This window comes from Halichoeres trimaculatus, unplaced genomic scaffold (genome assembly GCF_033239565.1).
Source record: "Halichoeres trimaculatus isolate MK-OKI-2021-1 unplaced genomic scaffold, fHalTri1.1 fHalTri1_scaffold_16, whole genome shotgun sequence".
Lineage (NCBI taxonomy): Eukaryota > Metazoa > Chordata > Actinopteri > Labriformes > Labridae > Halichoeres > Halichoeres trimaculatus.
In genome coordinates this window covers 15,819,556-15,846,630 of record NW_027437194.1, presented here as the reverse complement: position 1 = coordinate 15,846,630, position 27,075 = coordinate 15,819,556, and the positions used below count along the sequence as shown (strand labels likewise).

Here is a 27,075-nt window from a genome sequence, read left to right as displayed (position 1 = left end):
CTATACAGACTACTGTAGGGTTAGAAAGATATCTGCTATGAAATCAACTACTTGCTTCAATAACTAAGAATCCAACAAGTCTGGTCCTGAAGGTTTTCTAGATTTCTAGATTTTTCTAGATCTAGATTTTTCAAGACCTAACAAACGTCATGTACAGAAAAAGGTACAAAATGAAAAAGACTGGCCAATATACACTGTTACATCACTGGCACATAGAGACACATCAGCCCTTGGTTTCACAGGTGAAGAGTGAGCTGAATCAGACAGGAATCCAGAAGAAACAAAATCAAAAAAGGGTGTACGACTGAAGAGTTGTTGTTGATGGAAAGAAATTCTATAGCCTTTCAAAGTCTCCTTGAGTCATCTAAAGTTTCTGTAGTGACAAATGTTACTCAGATTTGGATTTTTTTTCTTTATGAGTTGATGAGAAAACCAGGGGTCGCCCTTCACCTCTGCATCTCCTAAAAAGTGTATGTCCAAAATTTGCATAGAGCCATCAAATGCAAAACAAATCATGAAGAAATCCCTGTTCATCAAAGTGTTTAAGATCCCTCTTCAAAAGGTGTGGGTGGAATGGTCTCTGACGCACGGTCTGTGGGATGAACACCTCTCACAGGGCGGTATGTACTCTCTCCTACCCCACGGGCTCGTTTCTCAGTCGGAGGAAGTGCCTCCTCTCTCCCACAGTCTGGTTGATGAGGAGGAGGCTGAGTAGAGGATAACAGGATGCAGATTCTCGCGATATTTTCTCTTTCTCTCAGTCCCTTCGGAGTGCTCCTTCAGTAAAGATGGCGGTGAGCGGCGTACGAGTCCGGCCAAGCAGGAGCGCGCGACTCAGAGGTGATACACACACACGCGCGCAGACACACACAGAAACACACGCACAATTTAATCCCATTTGTACATTACCTAAAATGCTGAATGAATGTTTGCGTGTATGTGTGTGTGGGTGTGGGTGTGGTGTGCATGTGCGTGTCCTGTTTACCTGCGCGTGACAGGTCGGAATGAGAGCGGAGAGGAAGCAGTCCCCCTGGATCTAAAGAGAGGTGAGTTAGATGGAGCATCCACCCTCAGCATCACTTTGACTGCAGGTCACCCGCTAACTTCATGATGAATCTGACAAGCTGCTCAAACTTACACTTACTTATATATGTGATGATGTGTTATTGCCAGTTGTATCTGTCCTGCAGGATCCTGTAAACAAATGTTTTAAGTCGTGTATCATTTTTGTGTTGAATATCCAAACACTTCAAGGTGGAGTCTGCTCCTTATTTTAGGGACTTAATCATATCAGAAGGTGCAGTGTGAATGTTGTTGGGTTTAATCTCTCATTCCTCAGTATCTCTACAAAACCCAGACATCAGAGAGGAGATGGTGTCCTCATTACAGAGAGACAATGGTGTCCCAGTTAAATCAGTCAAACACTGAGGATAGAGAAAGAGACACGGAGCTGGAGAAGAAGGAGGATACTTTCTGTATAATTGTTCTCCTTTCATGTTGTGTGAGACTGGTGTAGCGGACAGATCTCCTATGTGTGTGATGTTAAAATAGAAAACGACGGGGCAGAGACAATCAGCTGTGTACTATAAAAAACACAGAGGAGCAAGAATACACAGGTGAAATACTCCACATGAAAACAACACTTCACAGTATCAGAGGAGACAGTGTGCACAATGATAAACATGTTCTGGGAGTTGCTGTGGTTCAGGAATATGGCACACAAGTTTTTCTACTTTAATAACTTAATTATTTTGAACAAATTTTTAACTGATGGATACAAAAATTATATTCAGGTTCAATGAAAATAACCATTATCTGCAGCCTTGGCGTCATTGAAGTCTAGTTTAAGTCCAGTTGAAGTCACAATTTGGAAAAGACGCTTGTTACAGACTCAGGAAATGGACCATGTTCTGTGGGTACCACTATTTACCCAAGTGTTTGTGTTTCAGTTAAATGTGCTCATTATTCCAGGGTGACACTGTCACTGTGATAATGTTATCACAGGTACCTGTGTAGGGTTGAAGAGAAGTGGAATGTTAACGTTAAATTTCAGGAGAGTTTTTAAGGGTTTTGTTGCGTAAACTTGAATGAATTTTTCTTAAAATTGGATTGCTAAAAAATTATTTGATTTTTCACCAATAATCTAAACCCCTGTAAATTACCAGTAACTTTTGAATAATTTCTGAAAATTAACATGAAAAGTTTCCAACTTTAATTGCCAGAATTTTGTGACCCTACACCTTGCAAGGTAAACACTGTCCTGTTTAGATGCAGGTGTCGTGTTTAAACAGACCTGTGTGCTCTTCCTCTGATTTCAGATCCTGCAGAAAATCTTCATGAAATCCTTCAAAATGTCTCAAAGCAGAGTGAAGTGTCCAATATGAGGAAGCTTGGATACCTCAACAACTTTGTCAAGGTGTGTTTAGAAATAACAGAAGAGCGGTTAGACAAGAAAAGACAATGTCATAAAGTTTGACTGAGATTGTAAAATGTAATCTGGATGCTATGTTAGAGGACATTTTGTAAAGCTTGATAGACGAGCTCAGGGAACATTAATTAATAATCTGTACTCAGATCTACTGAGGGGTTTCATTTAGCCAAAGCAATACTTGGCCTGTAACAAAGTTTCTAAAATGAAATAATCATCTGCTCAGCTTCTGTGCAGCGTGGGTCACTCAGAGGAAAAACTGGGCTTCACCTATGAGGAGATCACCATCTGGTGAGTGTTTGAACTCGTTAATGCTGCATTGTGTTTCACACTCTGATAGAGACACTGTCCTGAATCCTGCCTCTTCCCAGTCTTAGGTTAGCCTTGTTGAATGAGGCAAAAGAGGTCCGAGCTGCAGGATTACGAGCTTTGCGATACATGATCAGAGACAGCAGAGTGATGGAGAAGGTGCTGAGACTGCAGGTGGACTACCTCATCGCCAGGTAAGTGGTCAGTGGATGAAACACTTCAGATTTGAAAGTACAGTGAGAGAAATTTCTGATTTTGCCTCCTCAGCAGCCTCACAGTCTGACCTTCTTACTGTGCAGTGAAAGTCTTTGAATGTTTTTCGCCAGCATGCACCTTGGACACTGTTTTTAACTTAATCCACTGACTCCATGACTCCGTTTTCCAGCATTTTAACAGCTGTTTTCTTGGAGTGAGAGTTTCAAAATAAAATTCACATCAGTCTTATCTGCATAACTGCTCCAACTGGAATTTATTTAGCAACAGAACTAAATGCTCTGGACCATTTGAAACACCACTGACTACTTCATCTCTGCAGTTTACTAAATTCCTGTCATATTAAAGGTTCCCTCTTGGTTCTGTCTCAGGTGCATTGATATTCAGCAGAGCAATGAGATTGAAAGAACTCAGGCCGTCAGACTGGCACGCAAGGTGAGTTTTGCTTCTACTGTTTTGTTTTTGCTGATTCTGCCTCTGACCATAACTCCCACCAAACAGAAACATCCTACTCTTTTTTTCTTGATGAAGATTTTCTGGCCCCTTCTAAACTTCGTGGTTGGTACTCAGGGTCTAACATGTAATATGTCATAAGCAAAATCTGTCTAGACTATACTCAGATATGTTTTTTCACATCTTTCTGAATCAGAGTTGTAGTGATACGCCGATGATGGTCTGATCTGCACACACAATGCACAAAACAACACACTCTTCCACAGTGACAGCCATATTTCAGAGTATGTTTGGTTAAAAGTGGCAAACACTGTAATTCTCCTCACACAGGTCACGTTCTGAGCCTGCACACTGATATAGGAAAACCTGTGATGTATGTAAACGCTCAGTGTTGTGAAAACATTCAGTGTTTATCAACTGGAATTCACAGTTTCTGTATGCCTGCTCTTCTTTATGCTTTTTGTCTTACCTGTTCCCTCAACACATCCTTCCTGAATTAGAAAATAAATCCCAAAAAGTGTTTTTTTCTTAACTACACTGGTGCTAGTGAGGTTGAAGGTCGCTGATTGTTAGATTAACTTTATTTGACTGAATAATAAAAGTTTGACTGCAGTTTACTGTGCAGCCTAGACTGAATCGTACCAGTCATTGGATCTTTAAAGTCTCATGATGGGTGATGATGATGTGTTTTTTCCAAGTCATGATCTAATGGTTAGGCTGCTAATGTGCACACTCGAAACAGCAAACACGAACAAGCAAAGGTCCAACAAACGAGAGATGGCTTATCAGATTGTGTGTTTGTGTGTTCTGCCTCACACAGATGATCAGTGTGAATGCTCGTCTCTTCCCCTCTTCTCTCACAAACTCGCTCATTGCGGTGGGGAACGACGGTTTGCATGAGCGAGATCGGATGGTGCGAGCCTGCATTGCCATAATCTGTGAGCTGTGTGAGTAGGCACACACACACACACACACACATACACTCACACACACACACACTCTTCCAGACTGACGTCAGTGCTGTCACAATGTGTGTGGCCTCTTTATTCTGCAGCCTTAAAGAACCCCGTTGTGGTGGCACAGCGGGGGGGTCTCAGCACCATCCTGAGGAGTGTGACAGCCAGTCAGCTGATCCGGATCAATGAGGCTCTGATCACCACCGTCCTGCACCTCCTCAACCACCCACACACACGATGCTATGTGCGTGCTGAGGTGGAGCTGGAGGTAAACAAACAGGCCTTCACACAAACAGCTCTGACAATGTGTGTGTGAGTTTTAACATGAACCTTTCTGTTTGTGTTTTTAGCAAATCCTGGCCCCATACACAGACTTCCACTACAGACACAGTCCAGACTCAGCACAGCTGAAGTGAGTCCACACAGTCTGAGCAAACATGTTTTCTACATCCTCCAGAATGAAGCTTGTTTTCCTCCTCTGTGCTAACATGATAGTGTTTGTGAACCACGTTAACATGACGGATCTGTCACTTTCAGGGAGGACAGACAGGCTCACTTCACTGCCAGCAAAATGTCCATTGTTGCCTCTTTTCGCTCCTGGTCAGGTAAATTCTGCCTTTTGAACTCATCCTGTTTCTTTTTCTTTGTTTCCTTTCTTCTAATTATCTGTTGGAGTGAGTCTAAAGCTGTAACAGCTTGTCAGACAGACAGAAGTTCCTGCTTCATCAGAAAACAGCAAATGTGCAGATTTAACAGCAAAATGTGGGAATAGTCTTTTAATGTTGGGAACATAACAATATGGTGGTAAAAATATATGAACACAACAAAGTGTCAAATTTGAAACATGTGGCACTTACAGGGTGAGCCAGAAAGATTTACCCATTGTATATCTCTATTTTGTTTGCTTAGCTTTTGTCCTAGAAAGTTACAATTTTGGATAGTTTCTTTTAAAAAGCATAGCTTTTGATGTACCTGAGTTCATTTGTTTACTCCTAATGATTGTTGAGTATGGCATCAAAGGGTAAGCGCGACCAGATTGTGGCCTTGAAGGAGGCTGGACTGACAACAATGCAAATCATGAAAAAGGTGAATGTTTGTCTCAAGACTGTCTACAATGTCATGAAACGGTACAAGGAAACTGGCAATACCACCAGCAAGCCAATCCTTGGAAGAAAACGTTTAGTCCGGACCAAAAGGGTTGTTGAGATGGTGGGGAAGAGAATCCAAAGGAATCCTCGCAGGAGCATGAGGGCAACAGCAAAGGAAGTGAACATCACGAGAACTTCACTGAGAAGAATCGTCAAACAGGATCTCGGACTGAAAGCACTAAAAATGCAACACAGACAACTGATTTCAGCCGTATCTAAGAAAAAACAGCTTGACAGGGAGAATATGATGCTGCAGGAGATCCAGAGTGCCACAGACTAAAGTCCTGGTTTGGTCTGATGAGAAGATCTTCACCGTTCAGTCAGTGGTCAGTTCCCAGGATGACAGGGTTTAAGCACATAGTGCACAGAACTCATTTTCACCGTCAGAAGTCAGCTGGTGTCATGGTGTGGGCTGCTGTTACATCTGATGGCTCAAAGTCTCCTTTGGTCTTCATTCAGGAGGGTGTGAAAGTGAACAGCCAGGTGTACCTTCACATGCTTGAAGAAAAAGTGTTGCCTTGGTGCACCAATGCGTTTGGAAACCAGTATGTCTTCACACTAGATGGTCCAGCAGCTCACACATCCAATGTCACACAGATGTGGTGCAAGCATCACTTTCCTGGCTTCTGGGGCAAGAACATGTGGCCGCCATCAAGTCCGGACATCAATCCAATGGTCTTTGCGATCTGGTCTATCCTGGAGAGGGAGGTCTCAAGAGTATCTCACAGCAGTGTCACCGCTTTGAAGACAGCTCTGATGAAGTCATGGTCAAAACTTGATGCAGAGACAGTGCGGCGCTCATGCCAGGCAGTGCCAGGTCGTCTCTAGGCTATTATAAAGGCAAAGGGTGGCCATATTGAGATGTAAATCTTTTTGGTGACAGAGAATAAAGAATAGAAACTGTGTTCAATGTTTGTTATGTTTGCCTGCAAGCATTTTTGGATAGTGCGGAAAAAACGATGGGTAAATCTTTCTGGCCCACTCTGTAAATAACAATGTTCCCTCTGCAAAATGTGTTCATCATAAGAGCCTCATTAACCTTCAGACTGTTTACAGGCTTTATGAACATTCACTGTGCTGTGAACTAAAACATTGCTCTGTGGGTGTGTGTGTGTGTGTGTGTGTGTGTGTGTGTGTGTTCGTTCACCGTGCAGGTATCATTAACTTGTGTAAGTCAGGCAGCTCTGGACTCCAGTCTCTGATTGGTTTACTGTGTATACCAAATACGGAGGTGCGGGTAGGTCAGACTGTTACATGATTCTGTAACTTTATCAGGATTGTTTTGTAATTTTTTGTGTTCATGTCACTTACCTTCAGCAGCCTTTTGGTCTACTGTGAATTTATGACACTGAGTTAAACCATCATGATCTTAGTACAAACCAGAATCACTGTGATGGTTTTTGCCTTAATCAACAGCTCTACTTAATCTACTGTTTATCAGCTGTTTCTAGTCAGAGTCAGACTCAAGGTGGATAAACTGGAGGAGGGAAGGCTGTGTGAGCTGAAACCAAACTGACCTTGTCTCTCCTCCACAGAAAGCTCTGTTAGAGGTATTCTATGAAATCTTCAACCTGGTCAAACCTGTAGTGACTGCAGACTTTAACAAAGCTGTCATTAGTGTAGGTAGGTATGATGGTATCACTCTGATCCATGTCTAAAGGTCGGATCTGGTGCTGAAACTTTTCCTGTCAGATCCCAGCAGGTGTCAGGACAGCTGGCGACTCTCTGATGGGTTTGTGGCTTCTGAGGCGAAAGCTATCCTCCCACATCGATCCTGCTCCAGGTAAAACCCTGAGTGTACTGTTATTCTTTATCAAAGATAACAGTATCTACTCCATCATCAGGGCAAAGACTTGATAGAATTCATTTCCTGTCCCAGGCCGGACCTGATGGATAACTACCTGGCTCTGGTTCTCTCTGCGTTCATCCGCAGCGGGCTGTTAGAGGTTTGATCACTCACCAGTGTGTATGTGTGTTTGTGTGTGTGTGTATTTTATATCTCAGCATGTGCCTTTCTGTCTCACTCCCTGCAGGGTCTTATTGAGGTGATCACCAGCAGTGATGAGGTCTTGTCCGTCTGTGCCACCGTCCTACTAGGAGAGCTTCTCCACATGGTAGCTCCTTGCTGTAATCCCTCTCGCTGTTTGAAACAGGAAATTTATTTTATCTAAATGTTTGAAGTATTTTAGAGAGTTATGTGATTTCCCTCTTGTAGGCCAACACCATCCTCCCTCACAGCCACAGCCACCACCTGCACTGCTTACCCTCCCTCATCAACATGGCCGCCTCCTTTGACATCACACCTGAGAAGAGACTGTAAGTACCTGGACACAGTCACGCTTCACATGTTTGACACGGGCTGTATATGACGAGCTGAGTCACTGTGAAGACATATCCAGCTTTTTGACCGTCACTGTCTGGTGGGTTTTTAAAGTGAGATGTGACCGTATTTGGACTCCAGAGAGGAGGGAGGGGTTAGCATATGCTAAGCTATGGTTCACACTCTTATTTTGGATAGCCAGGAATAAAAGAAAGAAAAACTAGAAAAGCACTCAGAGAGCGCAGACCTCTGCCAAGCATGTTGTGAATGTCACCAACACTTTAGTCCTACTTTAATGTTATACTCCCTTTCAGCAGACTGTCTGCTACAATTTGGTGTTAATTGCAGGTTTGTACGATAATTTGTTTCCTGACAATGTTGAAAATTATTATGACCCAGTACATATTACATATTCCAGACCTTTTGTATCCAGAATATTGCCAGAATCTGGATCTTACTTTTACATCTGTCAGAAATTATCATAACCTTGTCTTGTATTGTTTTGCAAAGCAACCTGACCATTTATGATGGAGTTCTATACACATATGATGAAAACGGCCCTATCTCACAACAATAATAATAATAATAAAGAATCCTAAAAAAAAAATAAAGAATCCTAAAAAAAAAATCCTGGATCCAGACGGTGATCACCTACAGTGTAGGTGCAGTAGGTAAACGGGTGTCGCTTTTCAGGCGAGCCAGCGCTGCAGTGAACCACCTGAAGTGTTTCCATGAGAAGAAGAAGAGAGGAGTGACACCTGACAGCCTGTACCTGGACCACATCCTTCGAACATCGGGAGCGTCTCACTGCTGCAGAGAGCAGAGCTTTCGACCTCAGAGAGACATTTTCATCATCAAGGTACGACACCTGAGTGTGTGCTCACCTGGTCCACACCTTCATTGTTAGATATCCAAGTATTACAGTGGTTTTACATTAAAGAAAGACTGGAATTTTCAGTGAATCAAGCTTATATTGAGCCCATTAAGACATTTTTTGCTAGAATAAGACAAAAACAGTTGTTTTGGTTTCAGTTAATGGCATGAGACTGTTTCAGGAGTCAGTAAAAATTCATAATGAGACGTCAGGTCATGTGCTAACTATGGCTTTAAAAGGAAAGTTTTTGCAATTCTCCATTCTTCTGTTATATAAGGAAGACAAACCTCCATTTTCATGAGAAACACAGTAATGGGTGTGAAAGCCTGATCCAGTGGCAAATCAAAATTCAGCACACTGGCTCTAACATTTTCAGAGAGAATTGATTGGAAGAGATTCACTACACTGAAAAAAACTGAAATCTAAGCAGGTCTTTATGTCTTACTTCTATTGAAAATTTCTTATTTTAAGATATTAAAAAATAATAAATCTGAAAATTCAGATAACAAAAATTGTCTTGTTTAGTTTTTTTTTTTTTTTTACATTAAGACATTATTTTTTTTTATTCAATAAACTTGACAAGCACACTTTTCTTAACCCATTGGCAGATTTTTTTCACATTGTATCAGAAATTTAGGCATCATTTATGGTGTGAGACATTTTTTCTGATCATATTAAATTTAATGAGATGTTTTTCTCACTTAAAAGAAAACAGTTTCTTGGATTCCATTTTTTTCAGTGTACATCCTCTGGGTCTGTTAGCTTAGAAAAACAAAAAACAAACATAAACAAACATAAGACTGCTGTGAGACCAACCAAGGCTGAGGCTGAAATATCTGGAAGATGAAAACTAAGTCGGTCTCTAGATGACTTGATGAGCCACTCTGACATTTGTTCTGCAGGACTCTGATGATGCTCTGATGTCCCACCTGAGAGACAGTCACATCCTGAACTACAAAGACCACCAGGACTGGAACTGGAGCCTGATAGAAACCATTTTGAAGGTAAAAAGATTGATTTCATTTCTATTGCAGCACAGCAGCCCTCGAGCATTAACAAACTTTATAGTTAAGTGTTGAATAAGACTCAGCTTATTTGGCGCCTGCAGTCTGCATTGATCCTCTTTTCTTTCTATGAGATGTAAGATCTAAATCTAAATCACCAAAACTTCTAACCAGCATGCTTTCTTCTCATCTCCAGTGGCCAAACATGAGTTTACGAAGCCATAAGGACGAACAAATGCACAAGTAGGCCCCTGTTCAGTGTCTCTGTCGTCTTATCACTCTTTTGTTGAATCTGCCAAACTGACCCTCACACAGCTTTCATTTCCTGCAGGTTTGTGCAGCGTCTCCTGTTCTTCTATAAGCCCAGCAGTCAGCAGTACGGCAGCCTGGAGCTGGAGCACCCCAAGGCCCGACAGCTGACTGTGGTGGGCTGTCAGTTTGTGGACTTCCTGCTCCTCTCTGAAGAGGTGAGAGGATATATTGATAGATAATCTCTTTTCTTCGTCTTTCAGTGTCCTCTCTGTAGTTGACTCCTCTCTGTGTTTCAGGAAGGTCATGTGTACCTGGAGGACCTGGTGAGGGACATCGTTCAGAGTCTGTTCTCAGCTCAGGTTAAACCCGAGCACGGTCTGTCAGGCAGCAAGCTGCTCACCTCACTCAGCCAGCACTACTTCCTGTTCCTGGGCTCTCTGTCAGCTCACACACACGGCGTCAGGATGCTGGAGAAGTGCAGCGTCTTCCAGAGGTCAGCAGAGGGTCGACATCTTAACTAAGTGTTAACATTATCACCTTTTTTCTGCTTTACAGGATTGAAACTTTCTTTGTCTCAGATCTATATTTGTAGATGTTTTGGGGTATGTATCAGCCCCTATTAAATGTCGTTACTTCAGGTCAGTAATATCACCTTTTCTGCACTGACTGAAGCAACTCATCCATAACTTTCAGATAAAATTAAACTCAGAGATTCACTTTATTAAGAGTATGAGCTGTAGGAACTGTGAGAAGTTACTGACTACACTGCAAAAACTGAAATCTAAGCCGTTTTTGTGTCTTATTTTCAGTAAAATCTATCTGATTAGACTAAATATGAGCCACATTTACCTGAAATGACCAGAAAAGTGTCTTATATCAAGATACAAAATGATAAAAATGATGCCTTGAATTGTTTGTAAAGGGTAAAAAATTCTGCTGACCAAGTAGGAACAGTGTGCTGATTTGAATCTTATGAAGACATTTTTGTCTTTTATCATCTTAAAAAAAAGACGATTTTCCAAACTTGTCAGGTGAATGGATTTCAGTTTTTACAGCGTCCACCACCAGAGGATTTATCATGACTTCATTTATCTTCTGACTGCTGCCATAACTTCTCTTAAAAATGCCTCCATCACATGAAGTGAACAGACTTCACGCTCAAATTGAACTTAAAGCCTCTTGCTGTGCCAGTTAAACAGGACTCCATGTTTCTGGCTCTAACCCTGTCTGTTTTCTCTTGTGTCTTATATCAGTTTGTTGAGCGTGTGCAGTCTGAAAAATCAGGAGCACCTGCTGAAGCTGACCGTCTCCACCCTGGACTACAGCAGAGACGGTCTGTCTCGAGTCATTCTGTCCAAAGTCCTCACCGCTGCCAGCGATGTGAGGCTCACATTTTGCATGATTCTTCCTGATTGTCTTCTCTGTGCAACACAACCTTTTGAACTCATTAGTGAAAGCACTGAGAGTTTCAGATCTTCGTTGTTAAACTGTTAAATTAAAAGAAAACTTAAAGACATTTTTCTAAAAGTCAGAACAATCACTTCTTCCCCGTTTCTCCTTTGCTGTCTCCTATAACTGCAGAGCTGCAGACTCTACGCCACCAAGCATCTGCGTGTCCTCCTGCGTGCAGGTGTGGAGTTCTTCAGTAACTGGGGCATCGAGCTCCTCGTCACTCAGCTTTATGACAGAAATAAGACCATTTCGATGGAGGCGCTGGACATCCTGGACGAAGCCTGTGAAGACAAGGTGAGAGACATGAGACACACAGACCAAATGAAGCTCCAGCTGCTGGTTTGAAATCACAATCAGCTTCTGTTTCCTCTGCAGACTAACCTCCACGCTCTGACAGAGATGAGACCTGCTCTGTCTCACCTGGGGGACAAAGGTGTGCTGCTGATGCTCAGGTAAATGTGTTCTTCTTCAACGCCACAGTGCTGGTCAGAGATTTTTTTCCTCCTTTCTTTTCGTTTCGTTTCCTTTCCTTTTCTTTCCTTTCCTTTCCTTTCCTTTCCTTTCCTTTCCTTTCCTTTGCTTTCCTTTCCTTTCCTTTCCTTTCCTTTTCGTTTTGTTTCGTTTCCTTTCCTTTCCTTTCCTTTCCTCTCCTTTCCTTTCCTTTCCTTTCCTTTCCTTCCTTCCTTCCCTTTTATATTATTCTACACCACAAGCCTTGTTAGAGTGCATCTAGCTCTTTTACGCTTTCTGTTGGACTTGTGTGAGCTTCAATTGGTGTTTGAAAAGGTTTTTTTTTTGTTCTCAGGTTTCTGTCTATTCCAAAGGGCTTCTCCTACCTGAGTGAGCGAGGATACATCACTGCAGAGATGGACAGATGGCAGAAGGTGCGTTTAAAGCAACCTGCAGCCTGTTTTATATCGATGTTCAAACCTGTGACAGCTGCTGTGTGTGTGTGTGTGTGTGTGTGTGTGTGTGTGTGTGTGTGTGTGTGTGCAGGTGTTTAACCTGAAGTATGTGGACCTGGTAGAGGAGCAGCTGAACGAGGCTCTCACCACCTACAGAAAACCTGTTAATGGAGAAGACTACGTACGTCGCAGCAACCAGAGGTCAGTCTCTGATGGGTCTCACATCAAGGTTTAAAACATTCACACGTCTCAGCTTCCTCAGTCTCATTGATTCAACATCATTATATCAGAGTTTGTCTTCACCTGGATGAAAGAGGCTCATAAAAATGGAGAGACTGTTTGTGTGTTCAGCAGGTCACAGAAGCCACATGTTTACCTGCCTGTGCACCTGTACGGTCAGCTGGTTCATGACAAAATTGGCTGTCAACTCCTTCAGGCTCAGGTATTTTCTGTTGGTTCGTTGTTGATGTAGCGTCACTAGTTCAACATACCTTGGTGTATTTACTCTGCAAAACCCAAATCAGAGTAAGTGTTTGTGTCTTTCCCTAAGTAAAAACTGTCTTTTTAGACTCAACATGAGTCACATTCACCTGACAGGTTTTGAAAAAGACAGAAATGATGCTCAATTGCTGTAAAAGAAAAGAAATTCTGGTTTCTTTTCTTTTTTACTAAAAATAGTTTTTACTAAAAATAAGACATTAACACTTGCTAAGATTTCAGTTTTTGCAGTGTTTAGACTTCATGCAGTGAATAAGATGCAATCGATCTGAGCTTTTACAGTTTCCAGCAAAGCAGCAGGCTAAAACATTCTTGTGAAACTTGGCATTTATACGACTATTGCCATTAAAAGTAGTGCAAGAGCCTTTTTTTTTTAGATGTTTGTTGGTTTTTAATGTAGTCTGTTTGCTTATCTCTCCCTTCATGCAGAACGTTGTCCCTGATTTGAGCTTCACCATCCGCTCCCCCGTCCTGGACAGATGGGAAGGGATCAAACAACTAAAGGCAGCTCTCTGGGCTCTGGTCAGCGCTTTTTCTCCCTTTTATTATCTGTGACTGAAGGAAAGAACAGTCAGATGGTCACTGGTTGTCTTTACCTGCAGGGGAACATCGGTTCATCTAACTGGGGTCTGAACCTGCTGCAAGAGGAGGGGGTGATACCTGACATAGTGGATCTGGCTCACAGCTGTGAGGTTCTGTCCATTAGAGGGTACGACTTCCTCCAGGCTGATTTTGTTCTATTAATTAATCAATTCATAAAAGTAATCAAAGCCTCCTCCTCCTCCTCTTCTTTTTGTAAAGGTAAAGTCAGTCTCTCTGTCTCCCTCCGTCTCTGCAGGACATGTCTGTACGTTCTGGGTCTCCTCAGTCAGACTCGTCAGGGTTGTGACTTGTTGAAACAGCAGGGTTGGGACTCGGTGAGACACAGCAGGAAGACCCTGTGGCCTGTGGTCCCAGAGGAGTTGGAGCCTCAGTCCAGACATGCAGACCTGCTCACCTCCGTACCCAAGACTGTGTCAACCAGAGACCCTGCACAGCCCAGTAAGACCAGAGTCCAGTCATACATTTGATGAAATGTGGAGAACATTGCTGAGCTGCTGCTTCGTGTGTGTGTGTGTGTGCAGGTGTGTGCGTGCTCGACACTGATAGGCTGCAGGACTCTGACCTCCCAGAAGACTTGCCGTCTTCCTCCTCTCCATACTTCGGTCCCAAACTAATGAAGGAACGGAGCCCCCTAACCATGCTGGCCTCTTGCAGCCTCCGCAGCCGCCTCCTGCATTCGCTGTACCTCCCTGGAAAGAAACCCTGCACCCCTCTTCACCCCGAGGATAGCAGCCTGGAGCCTGAAGGAGAGCAGGAGGAGGAACACAGACACAGGGACGACATCTCTGTTTACAACAACGGCCACCTGTCCAAGAGCCCCTCAGGTGGAGGGGAGACCTGTTGTGAGGAGAACCGAGGGAGCAGCCCCAGTCTCGGGGAGGGGGAGGTGAACGGCTCAGGGGAGAACCAGCAGAGGGAGCCATGCTGCCAGGAGCGTCTGGCTGACGACGGGCCCTCAGGAGGGGGCGGAGTCCCGTTAAAGAGCCGCAGCCAGAGCTTCAACACCGACACCACCACCAGTGGCATCAGCTCTATGAGCTCCAGCCCAACCAGGGAGACACTGCACCCCCCTTCAGAGACCAGGAAAACCCCTCTCTCCATTTCAAAGTCCTGCTCTGCCTACCTGGTCCCTCCTGGCTCCTCCCACACGCTGCCTCGGCGGGCCTCGTCCTTCAGGTCCCCCTCAGCGAGCGCTCTGAGCAGCCTGGCAGACTGCAGCCTGTTCTGCAGCTCCACCTCTTGCTGCACCAGCCCTCGAGATGCTCTGGGTTACACCACCCTGAGGAGGCTGCAGCACCAACGCATCCAGCCGTCTGTGTCCCACAGCGAGGCCCGCGCCTCCCCCGTCAAAGAGATCCTGTTCGCTGACACCATCACCATGAACTCTGGCAGCCTGGACTCCAGACGCACAGCTCAGAGGTGATGATCCAGCAGTTAATCATCCAAAGATGATAAACAAACAAAGTGTTGTTGTTTTATTGTTCTTTCGTCTTCTGAGTACCCGTTCGTCTGTCCCCGTCTCTGTCTGTCTTTAGGTTCCTGAAGGCTCTGAGTTTTGCATCCCTGGATAAAGAAGATCTGCTGAGTCCCATAAACCAGAACTTCCTTCATACCTCATCCTCTGTCCGCTCCATCGTCTCCTCTGGATCTTACAGCTGCTCTGAGGAGTTTATGGGCCTGGCCTTGCCTGTCAACATCAACAACATGCTTCAGGTAGGAGAACAACCTGTGAAAACAGAGATCTGAGACTTTCTGTGGACTAACGCAGTCTTTTCATGTTTTATTCCTTTAGGTTAAAGAAACTCCGTATTTTAAGAAGAGGCTGAGTCCTCCGTCTGAGGATGGCTCTGCCGGATTCTTCTCTGGAGAATCTGATGGTAAGAATCACGTTTTAATATCAGATCAATCTATGAGAACACTTCCTGCCTGTGTCAGATTGTAGTTATTATAATTAACATCAGCATTAGCATCTGTTAGCTGCTCTGCGTGTGTCCTCAGGTCTCAGTGACAAGGACGCTCCTGCGAGGCTCCGCCCCCAGCTCAGCTTTAGCGAACTGCTGATGGTGAGCAGGGGGGATCAGAAGCAAGTCCTGGACTCAGAAGAGACCGGCCTGCAGGATCACAATCAGGACAACTGTTTGTACTGTTCTGGACTGACTGTGATGGGGTCTAACTCTGAGGATGGGGACACAGGTGGGACTCTTGGTCTGCTCCAGACTCTGAGGAAGCTGCTCATGGCTGCAGGTTTTGTTTTTGTTGTTAGGATCCTTTGGTTTGTTTGTTTTTCAGGCCACACAGAGAACCCGCCCAGCTCAGGCAGACTCTGCTCAGCTCCATCCGACCATCTTGAGGTCCTGGTCCAAACAGAGCAGTCGGGGGGATCAGGATGCAGTGACGCCATGTCTCAGGGGTCTGCAGGGAGCAGGTGCAGCACAGAACTAGTTCTGGGTGGGTAGTTATCACAGCCAGCTGAAACTGGCATCACACAGTTTTTAAAGTTAAGTTTCCCACAGAAATACTAAAACTGGAATCACATCCTCCAACTACCATACCATAAAAATTTTGTTTACAAAGCACTTTTGAAAACAACCGCAGTTGTAAACGAAGTGCTGTACAGGTAGATAAAATAAAAAGAGATAACAGATAAGAAAAACAGACACAGATAATAGAAAACATGTTAAAAACAACTAAAAGAAAATAAAAGTGAATAAGATCAGGCAAAGAAACTAAGTCTCCCTGAGGTTAAAAGTCAAAGAATAAAAATGGGTTTAAAGACGCCTTTTAAAAGTTGACAGTGAAGGGGCCTCTCTAAAGTGCAGCAGAAGATTGCTCCACAATCAGGGAGCAGCATTAGAAAAAGCCCCGTCCCCTCTGAGTTACTTCCTGGACCTCATTACCTGTAGGAGCAGCTGGTCCGCTGACCTGAGGGACCTAGAAGGTGAATAGGGGTGAAGAAGTTCAGAGAGGTAAGGCAGGACAAAACCATTTAAACATTTAAAAACGAATATAAGAATTTTAGATTCAACTCTAAAAGTCACAGGCAGTCATTAAAGTGAAGCCAGAACTGGGCTGATGTGCTCTCTTTTGGGCACACCTGTTAAAAGTCATGAACCAGCTGCAGACGTGAGCAGGGATTGACTCACTCCAACATAAAGTGTGTTACAGTAATCCTTACCACAGAAGAATTAGGAACCGTAAAATCCATGAAACTAAGTTTAAACTGTTTTTTATTCATAAATTTGAAAAAATTCACTTATTCTTTCGTCAATTTTCAGGTGGCTATACCTATAAATATTTGTTTGAGGTGTCTGTCTTTTGGATTTCCAGTGTATTATTTTGTCTACCAGACATTCTTTGTTCCTCTACTTATTTCATTGTTTGCTCTATAACAGGAGTGAAGTCCATCCCTGAAGATACTCCCGCTGGTCAAGTCCTCCTGAGGAAAGAAGTTCTTCGTCTGATCATCAACCTCAGCTCCTCTGTGGGGACGAAGAACCATGAGACCAGCCTGCTGACGTGAGGCTCAGAAAGCTGTCATACTCCACAGTTACCTCAGCCCTGTTTTCATGTTCTCTCTCAATCTGTTTTTTTTTATTCAGAATAAAGGAGAAGTTCCCATCTGCATTTGACGACGTCTGTCTATACTCTGAGGTTTCTTTCCTGCTCGCTCGTTGCTCGTTCCGTCTGAAGTCCCGTCGCTTTATACAGGAACTCTTCCAAGATGTTCCCTTCAACCCAGTAAGGAACACCGATAACACCAGTATCTTTGTGTTTAAACCTACCTACCTAAATCTGTCTACACCACTGGCTCGAGATCAGGCAGAAAGACTTCACTTTGAGAAAGCTAAAATGGCATTTTATAAACTCCTTGATGTTATTAAAGAGCGGGGAACCAATGTTTACCCATATTTTTGTATTATACAGTAACAATGCTGGGTATTTATACTTAATGTGTACAAATTTTAAAACCTCTACATATTAGATTTTCACAAGCTCTTTTTGAGACTAGATGAAATAATAAAGACCTCTTAAATGGTTCATGACATGTTTGGAGGAGAACACCTCAAACACCAAGGTCTGCCTATTGCTCTGGTCCAACAGGCCTCCAGAGGGCTGGCCAATCACAGGAAGGGGGTTTGTGGAGTGGGGAGCATTAAAGAGGGAGCAGATCAAATGAAATGTTTTGGACAGAGGCTAGAAGAAGTGTTTTTTTTAAACACCAGCATGAGAAAAATATGGATCTTTATCAACTTGGATTCAGGTAAAGTTACTACTACTACTGGAAGTAGCAGAGGGAGAGTATAAAGGCAAGAAAAAGGCATGAAAACCCCCTCTTTAAACTAACTGACAGAAGGAATTGATGTCAATATAGTTTGCAACTGCTTATTATGGTAGCCTCTCCATTGTGATAAAAATCAGCAAATCCAAAGTTCAAAGTATTTCTGGAGAATTTATCTTTGCCTCAGTGGTGAAAGTTTGAATTCAGGTCAGATGCTGTTGGACATCTGTTACAATAAGTAAACCAGCATCTACTGTCTGTCTGTGCATCTCAGCTGTATGAAGAAGCAGAGAGCATCCTGTCCATGTCACCACGTAGAGGCTCCGCTCTGCCCCCTGACGCCTGATTCTCCTGGACCAATCTCTGTGTGTGAAGACCCTGCACGTCCATCAACTCTCTGACCTCCTTACCGTAACCTCACCTCATCTCCTCACATACTTACATCACACACTGCCTGTTCAGATGCTCCCCTCACATGATGCTGCTGATTCTCACAATGATCAGTGACTGTATACAAAGATGGATGACACATTGGTCAACAGTGTTGTCACTCATAGTGTTAAATCTCCTCCTTCTGTGGCTTCAAATAACTTACAGTGTGACATAAATCATCATGCTAACTATAACAACAAAAATCATGTTTGTCAAATATTTATTTGAACTGTAATTGGATTCAGAGTTTGACCCGAGCCCCATCTGTTAACACTGATGAAGTGGGCACAATGACCTATTCAGTCAGTAGGAGGAGCTCTAAGTGATTTGGCTTCACTTTATGGAGTCGTCATGTCATCAATGTTTTCATACAAACTGTGAAGAAGACTGCTTCTTTCCGCGTGTTTGATACCTGAATCAGACTCCTGAAGTCAAAGATGTATGAGTGTGTATGCTGGTCTACCTGCTGTTTTCAGCGAGGTACAAATGGGAATTTTTCGCAGGAACCCCAGAGTTGCCTGCTGTATGCATTTATATCGAAGTGTAGCACTGCTGTTGTCAAACATTGATTGTATCAGTAATACTTTATGTTAATATATCTCACAGAGACAGGAATCTGATTAACTCTCTGCTATATCAGATAAAGGATAAGGTTTGCACATAAAAATGTGTGATACACTACAATAACTCATATCATTGAAAGTGTTTCTTTTATTAATCTTGATTAATCTAAATATCTTATTTCTTTGTAAGGAAACCACAGTGATGAAAAAAAGGCCTGAGCTGCCTGTGATGGAAATAGATGTAACAGAGGTGACTCCTGTGGCATCCGTTTAGTAAATAAAAACATTGAAGCCCTATTTTTTGTCTGTAAAACTTAAAAAAAGATTTATGTATTACATTAAATGTAAGAAATGAGACATTCTGACCAGAAATAAGACAAAAACACTCAAAAGTCAGAGTTTTTGCTGTTCAAAGTCAGACAATCCTTATATTTATCTCTGTCCTTCTTTACTGAAGTTATTTTAGCAATATTTAGCACTAACACAAATGAAACACTGACATTTGGGGAGTCTGCTCCTCCAGTGTGGTAGCAATAACTGTTTTCACTCATAATAATATTTGTCAGAAGAACTTTTTGGTATGTAGTGAAAATATTTGTGTATAATGGCATCAGGGTATTGTTGTTTGTATAGCTGATCAGTGCTAAAACTGCCTACACGTCTTCACTGTATAATCTATCAAAGCTCTTAATATTTTAGAACAGATTTTAAAGACGAGGGATTATGGGTAGAAAAGGCGTGTAGGATTACAGGGCTGGAGATGAAGGGAGATATTTTCTGTGTGTTTGCACTGATATGACTGCTGCTTTACCAAACTAATGTCTTTGTTAAATTATATTTGATAATAATATCATTAAGCACTGTGAACAAACTACAAAAGGAAATGATATCTACAAATTGCCAAGCATTGTTATCTGCACTTTTGCATCATTATATAATCACTCTGAAATGAGGATGTGTGTTTGACCAATCAGAAAACACACAGAGATAGACAGATGTGATTATCTGTCAAACTATAGATGATCATTCCTCTGAGATTTGCACAAAGAACCTTATCGTATCAGGGTGGATACAGAGATGTATTACATAGGAGCACATGAAGAATCTGCACATAAATTAAAAACATATGAAGCTGGTTTCTGCAGCAGATGTTTGATATTAGTGAGTTAAAAATCTGTGAACAAATTTCAGCTTTTTCTCTTAAAAGCTTTAGTCCTGTTCCTTTTTTGGTCCTAAAATTTGAACTTAAGATGGCCAACTGAATCTGTTTGTGTGATTTAATCATTCATCATGAATAAGGCACAGATTGATCTGTAAACTATTACATTTAAGGCTTTATAATAGATATATTTAACAATACTGAACCATGAGAACTGTGTTTTTATAAGCAACTAAATAAATAATTCAGTCTAAATATTTCAAAAGCTTTCATCATGAGGTCCAAAAAATCTAAACCATAAGGTATATGCCAAGTTATGCAAAAAAAAGAAGTCTTACATATCAAATTTTAAATGACATTTTTAAAAAGGGCACATTAAGAGAATTGCACAAATTAATATTTGCACAAACATTAATACAACATTACTACTGCCTTTTCACATCTTTGATGTGACAATATATTAGTCCTTAAACACTGCTACGTTTACCTCTTAGGACTGCTGAGCATTGACTGGTCTGTATAACATCCCATTTTCACAAGTCTGACTGTGAACACTGAGCGCTGAAAATGACTTCAGTCCTGAGTTGTTTTCATTGTGAAAAGTGTAAGCTCAGTGGCTGCAAAAACAGAAAAAAACAGTTCAGAAAATTAAAATTTAGTAACACAGTAAAATTATTTATGTAGCACATTTCAAGAGCAGGGGTTACAACATCCTTCATAAGAAAGAATTTAAAAGCAAGAGCAATGTTTTTGGTCTGAAAAAGCTGAAACGTCAAGTTTGAAGAACTTTTAAACTGTGAACCAAAACTCTGGTTGTCTGGCGCAGAGACCGGGAATCCACATGTCAGATGGACTCAGATCTTATATTTTTTCTTCACAGAAATTTGCACAGACTCAGCTAAGAGTTAGCATTGTTAGCTTTTTTAAAAAACTTGAAACAGAGATTAGCTGCTTTGTCTCTACAGAGTTATTACATGCAATACATGCAAGAGTGATAGAAAAGTTTCTGGTATTTAACTGTGTCATGACTCATTTAACCTCAGTTTGCACTTTTAAATGAAATATAACCTTAACATCTCCTGTTGTTACGATGGACTGATGAAATGCTCTGGGGATCATGTTTAACTGATAAATGATATAAATGTGACACTGAAAGGGAAAAGAATTGTCTGCCTTTTATTATTTAACAATAATATCTGTATGATAAAAAATTCACATGAAATATTGACAATAAATGTTTTTTTCTGTCTGAGTTACTGCTGTCTGAGATAAAGAGGAAGTCATTGACGTTTCTGCCTTAAAGAATTCCCAACATGATGAAAACATGACAAAATATATTTTCTGAATTCATCTATCAAAGCATCCTGATTAGAAATTATGATTTTGATGTGATGTGCCTGAATGAATTACATCTTATTTATTCATTTAAACTTAGATATAAAGAAGATGAAGTAAATACAGAGAAATGAAAATGGAAAGATATAACAGCATGGCAGCATACACACACACACACACACACACACACACACACACACACACACACACACACAAACATATGCAGACACACACACACACACACAACGATTGACCTCCAGTGCCACCACATTCAGTCTCCACTACAGACTCACTGTTTGCATTCCAGCTGCTCATCGAGGAGACACTAGGTGGCGCACAGGAGGAGACACAAACCTGCAAAAAGTGGACTGCAGAGCAGGGAAGGAGGCTTAAGTCTCCTCCTGTTCTCCAAAATCACGTCAGAAATGATCAGTCAGAAATAATCGCAACATGCAGTCACACCAGAGGTCACCAGTGATCACGCAGTGGCTCAGATTTTTCCTGCTCCCTCCATGTACAGATATCTGAGAGAGATAAAGATGATCAGTCAATGAAGTCTAATGCTAAACATTTGTGTTCCACACAGTCCTCATCTTTCCTTTAGTGCTGCAGTGCTCGTGTGTCTACCTTCACAAAACAAATTCATACAGCATGAGTTAGCATAGTTCATTAATCAGTCATTAATCATTAATCTCACTTTTGAATAAGGTCATATTTCCTGGATCAGACAAACACTGACTTTTAGTTATTCAAACAATCATTTATGTTTTTATTTCCTCCAGCTTAAATTACAGTACCAGTCCTTGAACAGGAACACATGAGAAATCAAGCAATTGATTGTAAGCAATGCAAAATTAAGCAGGAAACTATGAAAATAGAGCATCTTATTCTGTTTTATTGAACTTACTTCCCCCTTTTGATTTACAATAAAGGATTGTAAAGCTTTAAATGCTGAGACAAGTCCAATTTTTAATTTTACTGAGAATTATCAGTCGTTTTGAGGGCGAACTTCAGCTTAAATTTGGGACAAACTATTATAGTTCTTTTACAAACAGAACCAACAAAAAATAAAACCTTTTTTTAGGTACTATGGCCGTGTTTATTACAAAACAACAGTCAAAGACTTACACCATTCATAAGATGGAAACAGAGTTGTGTAAATGGTAAATTATTTAAAATCAAAGTGTTAACCGTGTATTTGATTCTGGCTTAAACTTTTCATCAGCTGCAGTTAACAGAATTTTCTAGCATAAATTATAAAAAGACAAAACAAAACAGAAAAACGACCAGGGAATAAAACCAGTTGTAATTAGACAATGATCTTTAATATGTAGGTTTTTGTCAACAAAACAAAAATAAAAGACAAGCTCTGGATGTGATTATAAAATATTTCAATTAGGATCCTGCTTTGTTTTTTGGATTCATGTTTTTCTGTGTTTAAAAAATGTCGTCTATATTTGTAGAGTTTAACTTTCTGAACCCAAGGACTGCAGTAATAGTTGTCCGGCTGATTCGGTGCTCCCAGTAGCAGCTTTAAACATTAAAATCTCTGCAGCAATTTTAAACAAACCAGGTTTTTGGTTCTTGCTTCTCTGAATAACGAACTGCCAGACAGCCCGTGAACGCACCACAGATGCACCTGCGTCTTAAGGACGCTGGCTTAGAGCCGCTCCCTGATTGGTGGGCTGTGTTTGTGGGCGGGCTTTGTACGCTGGACAGAGCGGATGATTAGATACAACACCTGGCTGTCAGGCTCAGAGCTCCTACCTGTCACTTCCTGCTGTCGCCTTTTATTCATTTTCACTTCTTCATTCGACACGAGCTGGCTTTTCACGTCACGGCCGTGCGTGGATGACTCCGGCTCATGAATCCCGCACGGTTCGCGGACCCTGCGGTACACACGTTACGACCTTGGCTTCATGTTCGGCTCAAAGCAGGAGTAGCCCCCCGGAGCTGCAGGAGATCACCGCTCGGGTTTAATTAGCCTCCGTGCGGGTCTGTAATGTGAACTCTTCATCATCATCGTTTTCATCAAAACACCGAGAGAAGCGGCGGAGAGAGAGTGACCGTGCCCGGGGAAAGGTAGGAGGGGAGCGGGGAGAGGGGGCTGCGGGGCTCGGTCACACAGCGGCAGCAGGCCCGGTTGTGTGTGTGTGTGTGTGTGTGTGTGTGTGTGTGTGTGTGTGTGTGTGTGTGTGTGTGTGTGTGTGTGTTTTGTTTTTAGGGGATAACAGACTGTACACTCGCTTTCGTTTCGTGATATCATCGTGACATACATACACACATACCGACATGGCTGCTGTGTGTCAACCTGTGTTGTCCTCGCGCGCAGGTGTGTTCCTGTGTGTGAATCTGTGCCATAAAAACATGTTGTGTGAGCTGCAGGGCCGGAGCCAGCTTTTTATGAGCCTGAAACACATCATGGCCCCCTTTTTTTCCTGCAGTGACATAAAACAGAAAAAAAGAACTGTAACGTGTTTTACATTGTAAAAATTCACACTAGGAGGCTGAATAGATGATATTAAAATGTGGTGACAGTGACAGATAACTTAATAAGAGGTTAAACAATAATAGTTTTGCATACCAACGCTTTTAGCGCAACAAAAAAGCAGTAGCACAGGCTGCTTACTTAGAAGGGCTGTGTTTAACCTAACACTTTCTGTTATTGTCGCTTTTTTTAAAATCATTCTGTGATTTTCTGATCATTGTTTATGCTCAATGCTCTGGAGCAGTATGATCCATAAGCAGCCATTCCTTTATAATGTTTCAGACTTTAATTGTTGATACATCACTTATCATTTTTTTCTGTAACTACTCTTAGTATTTTAAGTGCAGAATTGTGTCCATACTGACAGTATAGAAAAAAAGTGGTGAACAATTGTCAAATGAGATTGTCCTTTCTGGCACGTGCGAAGCTGCAGTGCTTGAGTCAAGACAACACTACCCTGTAAAAAATTTCTGCACTCACTGCACTACACAATGTGTGCACTGGTCTCAATTCAGATGCAGCCTTCTAAGGCTGCATTTGAAGACTGAAACCATCACTGTAGTGCATTTAGGCTGTGCCATTTCCAAGGCTCTTTCAAAGTTGGCTGACAAGTGTGTCCTACTTGTATCCTCTGGGCTGTGGAAGATACAACTGAGGCATCCTTCATGGCCCAACATATCTTATAACCCTTTGAGTGCCAACTGAAACAAATAAGTTATACACTTCTAAGTGATAGTATTTGATTTAGATGGTTTAATTAGTTACATGACACTAGTTGCATGGTGCTTGGCAGTTAGTCACATTAGCCAGCTAGCTACCCATCGTTAGGAAATTGTTCAGCGCTATGTTATACTGGTGTTCATGAAGTAACTGATCCAAACATAAAATCCTGTGGACCAGACTGTCACGGTTCAGTTCCTTTTTTGTGGTTCACATCTGAAAACAGATGATACCTGTCATTGAGGTTACTACACCATGATGACAGGTGTAGTAACATATGGGCTAAACTCTTTGAAGTGAGACACTGTAGTTCAGACATTATTAAACAAAAAGTAACAAAGAAATTAGAAGACCCTTACCAAACATTAGTGCAAGTTCCTGTTTGAACCTGCTCAGAAAGTAGCAGAAAACAGCAAAACTGAAGTGATTAATTTAAAATAAATGTACTGTTCTGTACATTAAACAACTTTTTTTTTGTTTTGTTTTTTGAAGACAATGTTTTATTACAGAAGCGTGCACATTTAGTCCATAGACTGTAAAAAAAAATGGACGTCAGCTTGCTCGGCTCGAAGTGAGGGCTCCACAAAAACTGCTCCCCCTGGTGGCTGGCTGCAGTATAGGTTTAGAAATACGGCTTGCCAGCCATTCCAGATGGGCTGTGGTCAAACTTAAAAAAAATATTACACCTCGTAGAAATGTTTCTCACGTCTGATTGTTGTGGTGATTTGAAGATATTATTTAGCTGTCTTGTATCGAAGTCCTCTTTTTTTCTGAAAAGATTTGTTTTCATTAGTTATACGAGCTCGGTTAAAAACGAGGCTTTGCATAACATTTATTGATTGACAGCTGCCGTTCTCTTGTATTTTTTTCAGGGATGGTAAAATTTGTCGGGAGGCAGAGTCAGGAAGTGATTAGACTCTCGAAAGAAAAAAAAATATTATTTTTGTCACCCAGCTCCACTCAGATTCTCCCAGAATCCCTCATTGTCTCTACTGCGCGGAATCTAGCTCCAAACTGCTACAATGATGGCGCCTGAGACGGCGGTATTTTGGCTTCAGAACCGTACAATGATAAATGGCGGAGCCATGCTGTCCACTCTATGTACAGTCTATGATTTAGTCTAATAGTAGTTCAGATATCGTCACTTTCATCCGATGGCACTAGAACCACTGACCAGTTAAAGAAATTGTTAATATTTGTTTTGTAAGCTGGAAATGTTGGCCACATGTTGAGCCTGAGCTGTAGTGCAGCCACCCTCCTCTAGCTGGGGCTGCAGCTTTGGTTAATGTCTTCTGCCATAATGCCGTAATGCTCCACTATCTAAATGTAAACAAGTTCATATGACAGATGTCATCTGATAACTTGGTGTGGTTAGTTGACCTAGTGTATGACGTTTCTGTATAAGAAAAAAAGGATAATTAAACTAGGTGTAGATGGGCTGTGTCTACTTAAACTGATTCATAACCACTCCAGAACAATGAGTAACCAGCACAGGTATGTAGACGTTAACCTACAACTCTGACCACACTCTGCAAACCTTTTGACATTATTTACACCCCTATAGACCATTTGCTCTGTCAGAATTTGGATTTAATTCATGAGTAGAAAATAGGACATCCCAGCTTCTCAAATGCAAATATAATGCTGCCGTCTCTCTTCCTCTAAAAGAAAGGAGACTGAATGTCTTTTTGTTGTAGATGAAACGAGACAACAGAGGGTGAAATCTTGGGAAACACCGATCTGCATTACTGTACAAACCAAACCAGTAATAACTGAAGGAAATACCTCACAGTTATCAGAAGTGAAAATGAAAATGATCTGTCAGTCTGAAAAAGTGTCCTGCTCTCAGACCTGCAGTGTTAATAGAAGTCAAACATCTAAAAGCAGCTTGGCGATAAAACGGCTTTACATCATGAATTATAAAACACTGGTTATTGAAATTGATGATTTACTCTGGAAATATAAATACACTGACTATTTTGTTTCCTTACTGCACAGTGTTTGTATTTTAATGTTTTTAGTCTGACATGAATCCATCACTTTGAATCATGTTTGATTCTCTTTGTTGATGTCAGACTGCAGGATGAGAAGTAACCAATCATCCTGAACATATCTGTATTAACACACTGAAGTTAAAAATAAACAGCCGCTCTGTGGGACTTTTATTTTCTGTTTCCACAGACAGGAAGCAGTTGTTACCATGGATACCCAGAGCTGCATCACTGCCAAAGCTTTAAAAATACAACAGCAACACACACAAAAATCAACCATATAATTATTATCTCAAGCAGCACTTTGGACATGCAGAGAGAGGGACAGACGGAGCTGAATGTTTCAGTTCATCTGAGTCTCAAGCAGAAGTCAGCATGAAGACTCAGTTTAACTCATGAATACAGAGAAAATAAAACACATAGAAAGTCTTTGCTGTGAGAAGTGGTGAGTAGTCCTTGTTGCCTGTTCATTGTCTGAAAAATATGTAGAAAAAAAACGTCTGTACAGGGAGCAAAAGTAGGAGGAACACAATCCAGCGTAATGACATCCCAGCTACTATCAGCTGTAATTCGAGGATGATTTCTCTATAAACAGATCTCTGCAAGAGCAGCCAACAATCATGTTTTTGATCAAACATTTGAATACAACTCTGCTTGATGCTGTGTCACTTCAAACAACCAGCGTTAAGGTTT

At 41.7% G+C, this 27,075-nt stretch overlaps 2 protein-coding genes across 7 annotated transcripts in view; both read left to right on the top strand.

Moving 5' to 3' along the window:
• Positions 1 to 682: 682 nt before the first annotated feature.
• Positions 683 to 21,071, top strand: LOC141805172 (rapamycin-insensitive companion of mTOR-like). 3 transcript variants are annotated; one of them, XM_074689976.1, is made up of 39 exons: positions 683 to 840; positions 999 to 1,046; positions 2,319 to 2,416; positions 2,655 to 2,719; positions 2,800 to 2,931; positions 3,322 to 3,385; positions 4,224 to 4,350; positions 4,458 to 4,627; positions 4,710 to 4,771; positions 4,897 to 4,964; positions 6,662 to 6,744; positions 7,043 to 7,130; positions 7,200 to 7,290; positions 7,387 to 7,453; positions 7,541 to 7,621; positions 7,723 to 7,823; positions 8,521 to 8,686; positions 9,604 to 9,705; positions 9,902 to 9,948; positions 10,037 to 10,172; positions 10,254 to 10,450; positions 10,536 to 10,559; positions 11,211 to 11,337; positions 11,539 to 11,703; positions 11,785 to 11,861; positions 12,215 to 12,293; positions 12,406 to 12,515; positions 12,666 to 12,756; positions 13,242 to 13,334; positions 13,415 to 13,521; positions 13,651 to 13,853; positions 13,937 to 14,834; positions 14,951 to 15,128; positions 15,208 to 15,292; positions 15,414 to 15,608; positions 15,705 to 15,863; positions 16,808 to 16,931; positions 17,015 to 17,153; positions 17,969 to 21,071. In XM_074689976.1, the coding sequence occupies exons 1-39, from the start codon at positions 789 to 791 to the stop codon at positions 18,038 to 18,040; spliced, it is 4,971 nt and encodes a 1,656-aa protein (XP_074546077.1). In that variant the 5' UTR covers positions 683 to 788; the 3' UTR covers positions 18,041 to 21,071. The 3 variants fall into 3 exon arrangements, with proteins under 3 accessions (XP_074546077.1, XP_074546079.1, XP_074546078.1); XM_074689978.1 differs by lacking the exon at positions 10,536 to 10,559 and having other exon boundaries at positions 12,669 to 12,756; XM_074689977.1 differs by lacking the exon at positions 10,536 to 10,559.
• A 1,820-nt stretch (positions 21,072 to 22,891) lies between these two features.
• Positions 22,892 to 27,075, top strand: part of LOC141805082 (ras-specific guanine nucleotide-releasing factor RalGPS1) — a 75,173-nt gene continuing 70,989 nt past the window's right edge. For all 4 annotated transcript variants that reach the window (XR_012599686.1, XR_012599685.1, XM_074689794.1 and 1 more), the window contains exon 1: positions 22,892 to 23,265. The gene's annotated coding sequence lies outside the window, so the exon portion shown is untranslated. The remainder of the gene's footprint in view (positions 23,266 to 27,075) is intronic.

What these genes read in the sequence shown, in the direction of transcription:
- LOC141805172 (XM_074689976.1), top strand. Translation starts at nt 789, where the DNA reads ATGGCGGTGAGCGGCGTACGAGTCCGGCCAAGCAGGAGCGCGCGACTC. An exon ending in CCCCCTGGATCTAAAGAGAG is followed by an intron (nt 1,047 to 2,318) that starts GTGAGTTAGATG and finishes CTCTGATTTCAG; the next exon opens with ATCCTGCAGAAAATCTTCAT. An exon ending in TCCAGACGCACAGCTCAGAG is followed by an intron (nt 14,835 to 14,950) that starts GTGATGATCCAG and finishes GTCTGTCTTTAG; the next exon opens with GTTCCTGAAGGCTCTGAGTT.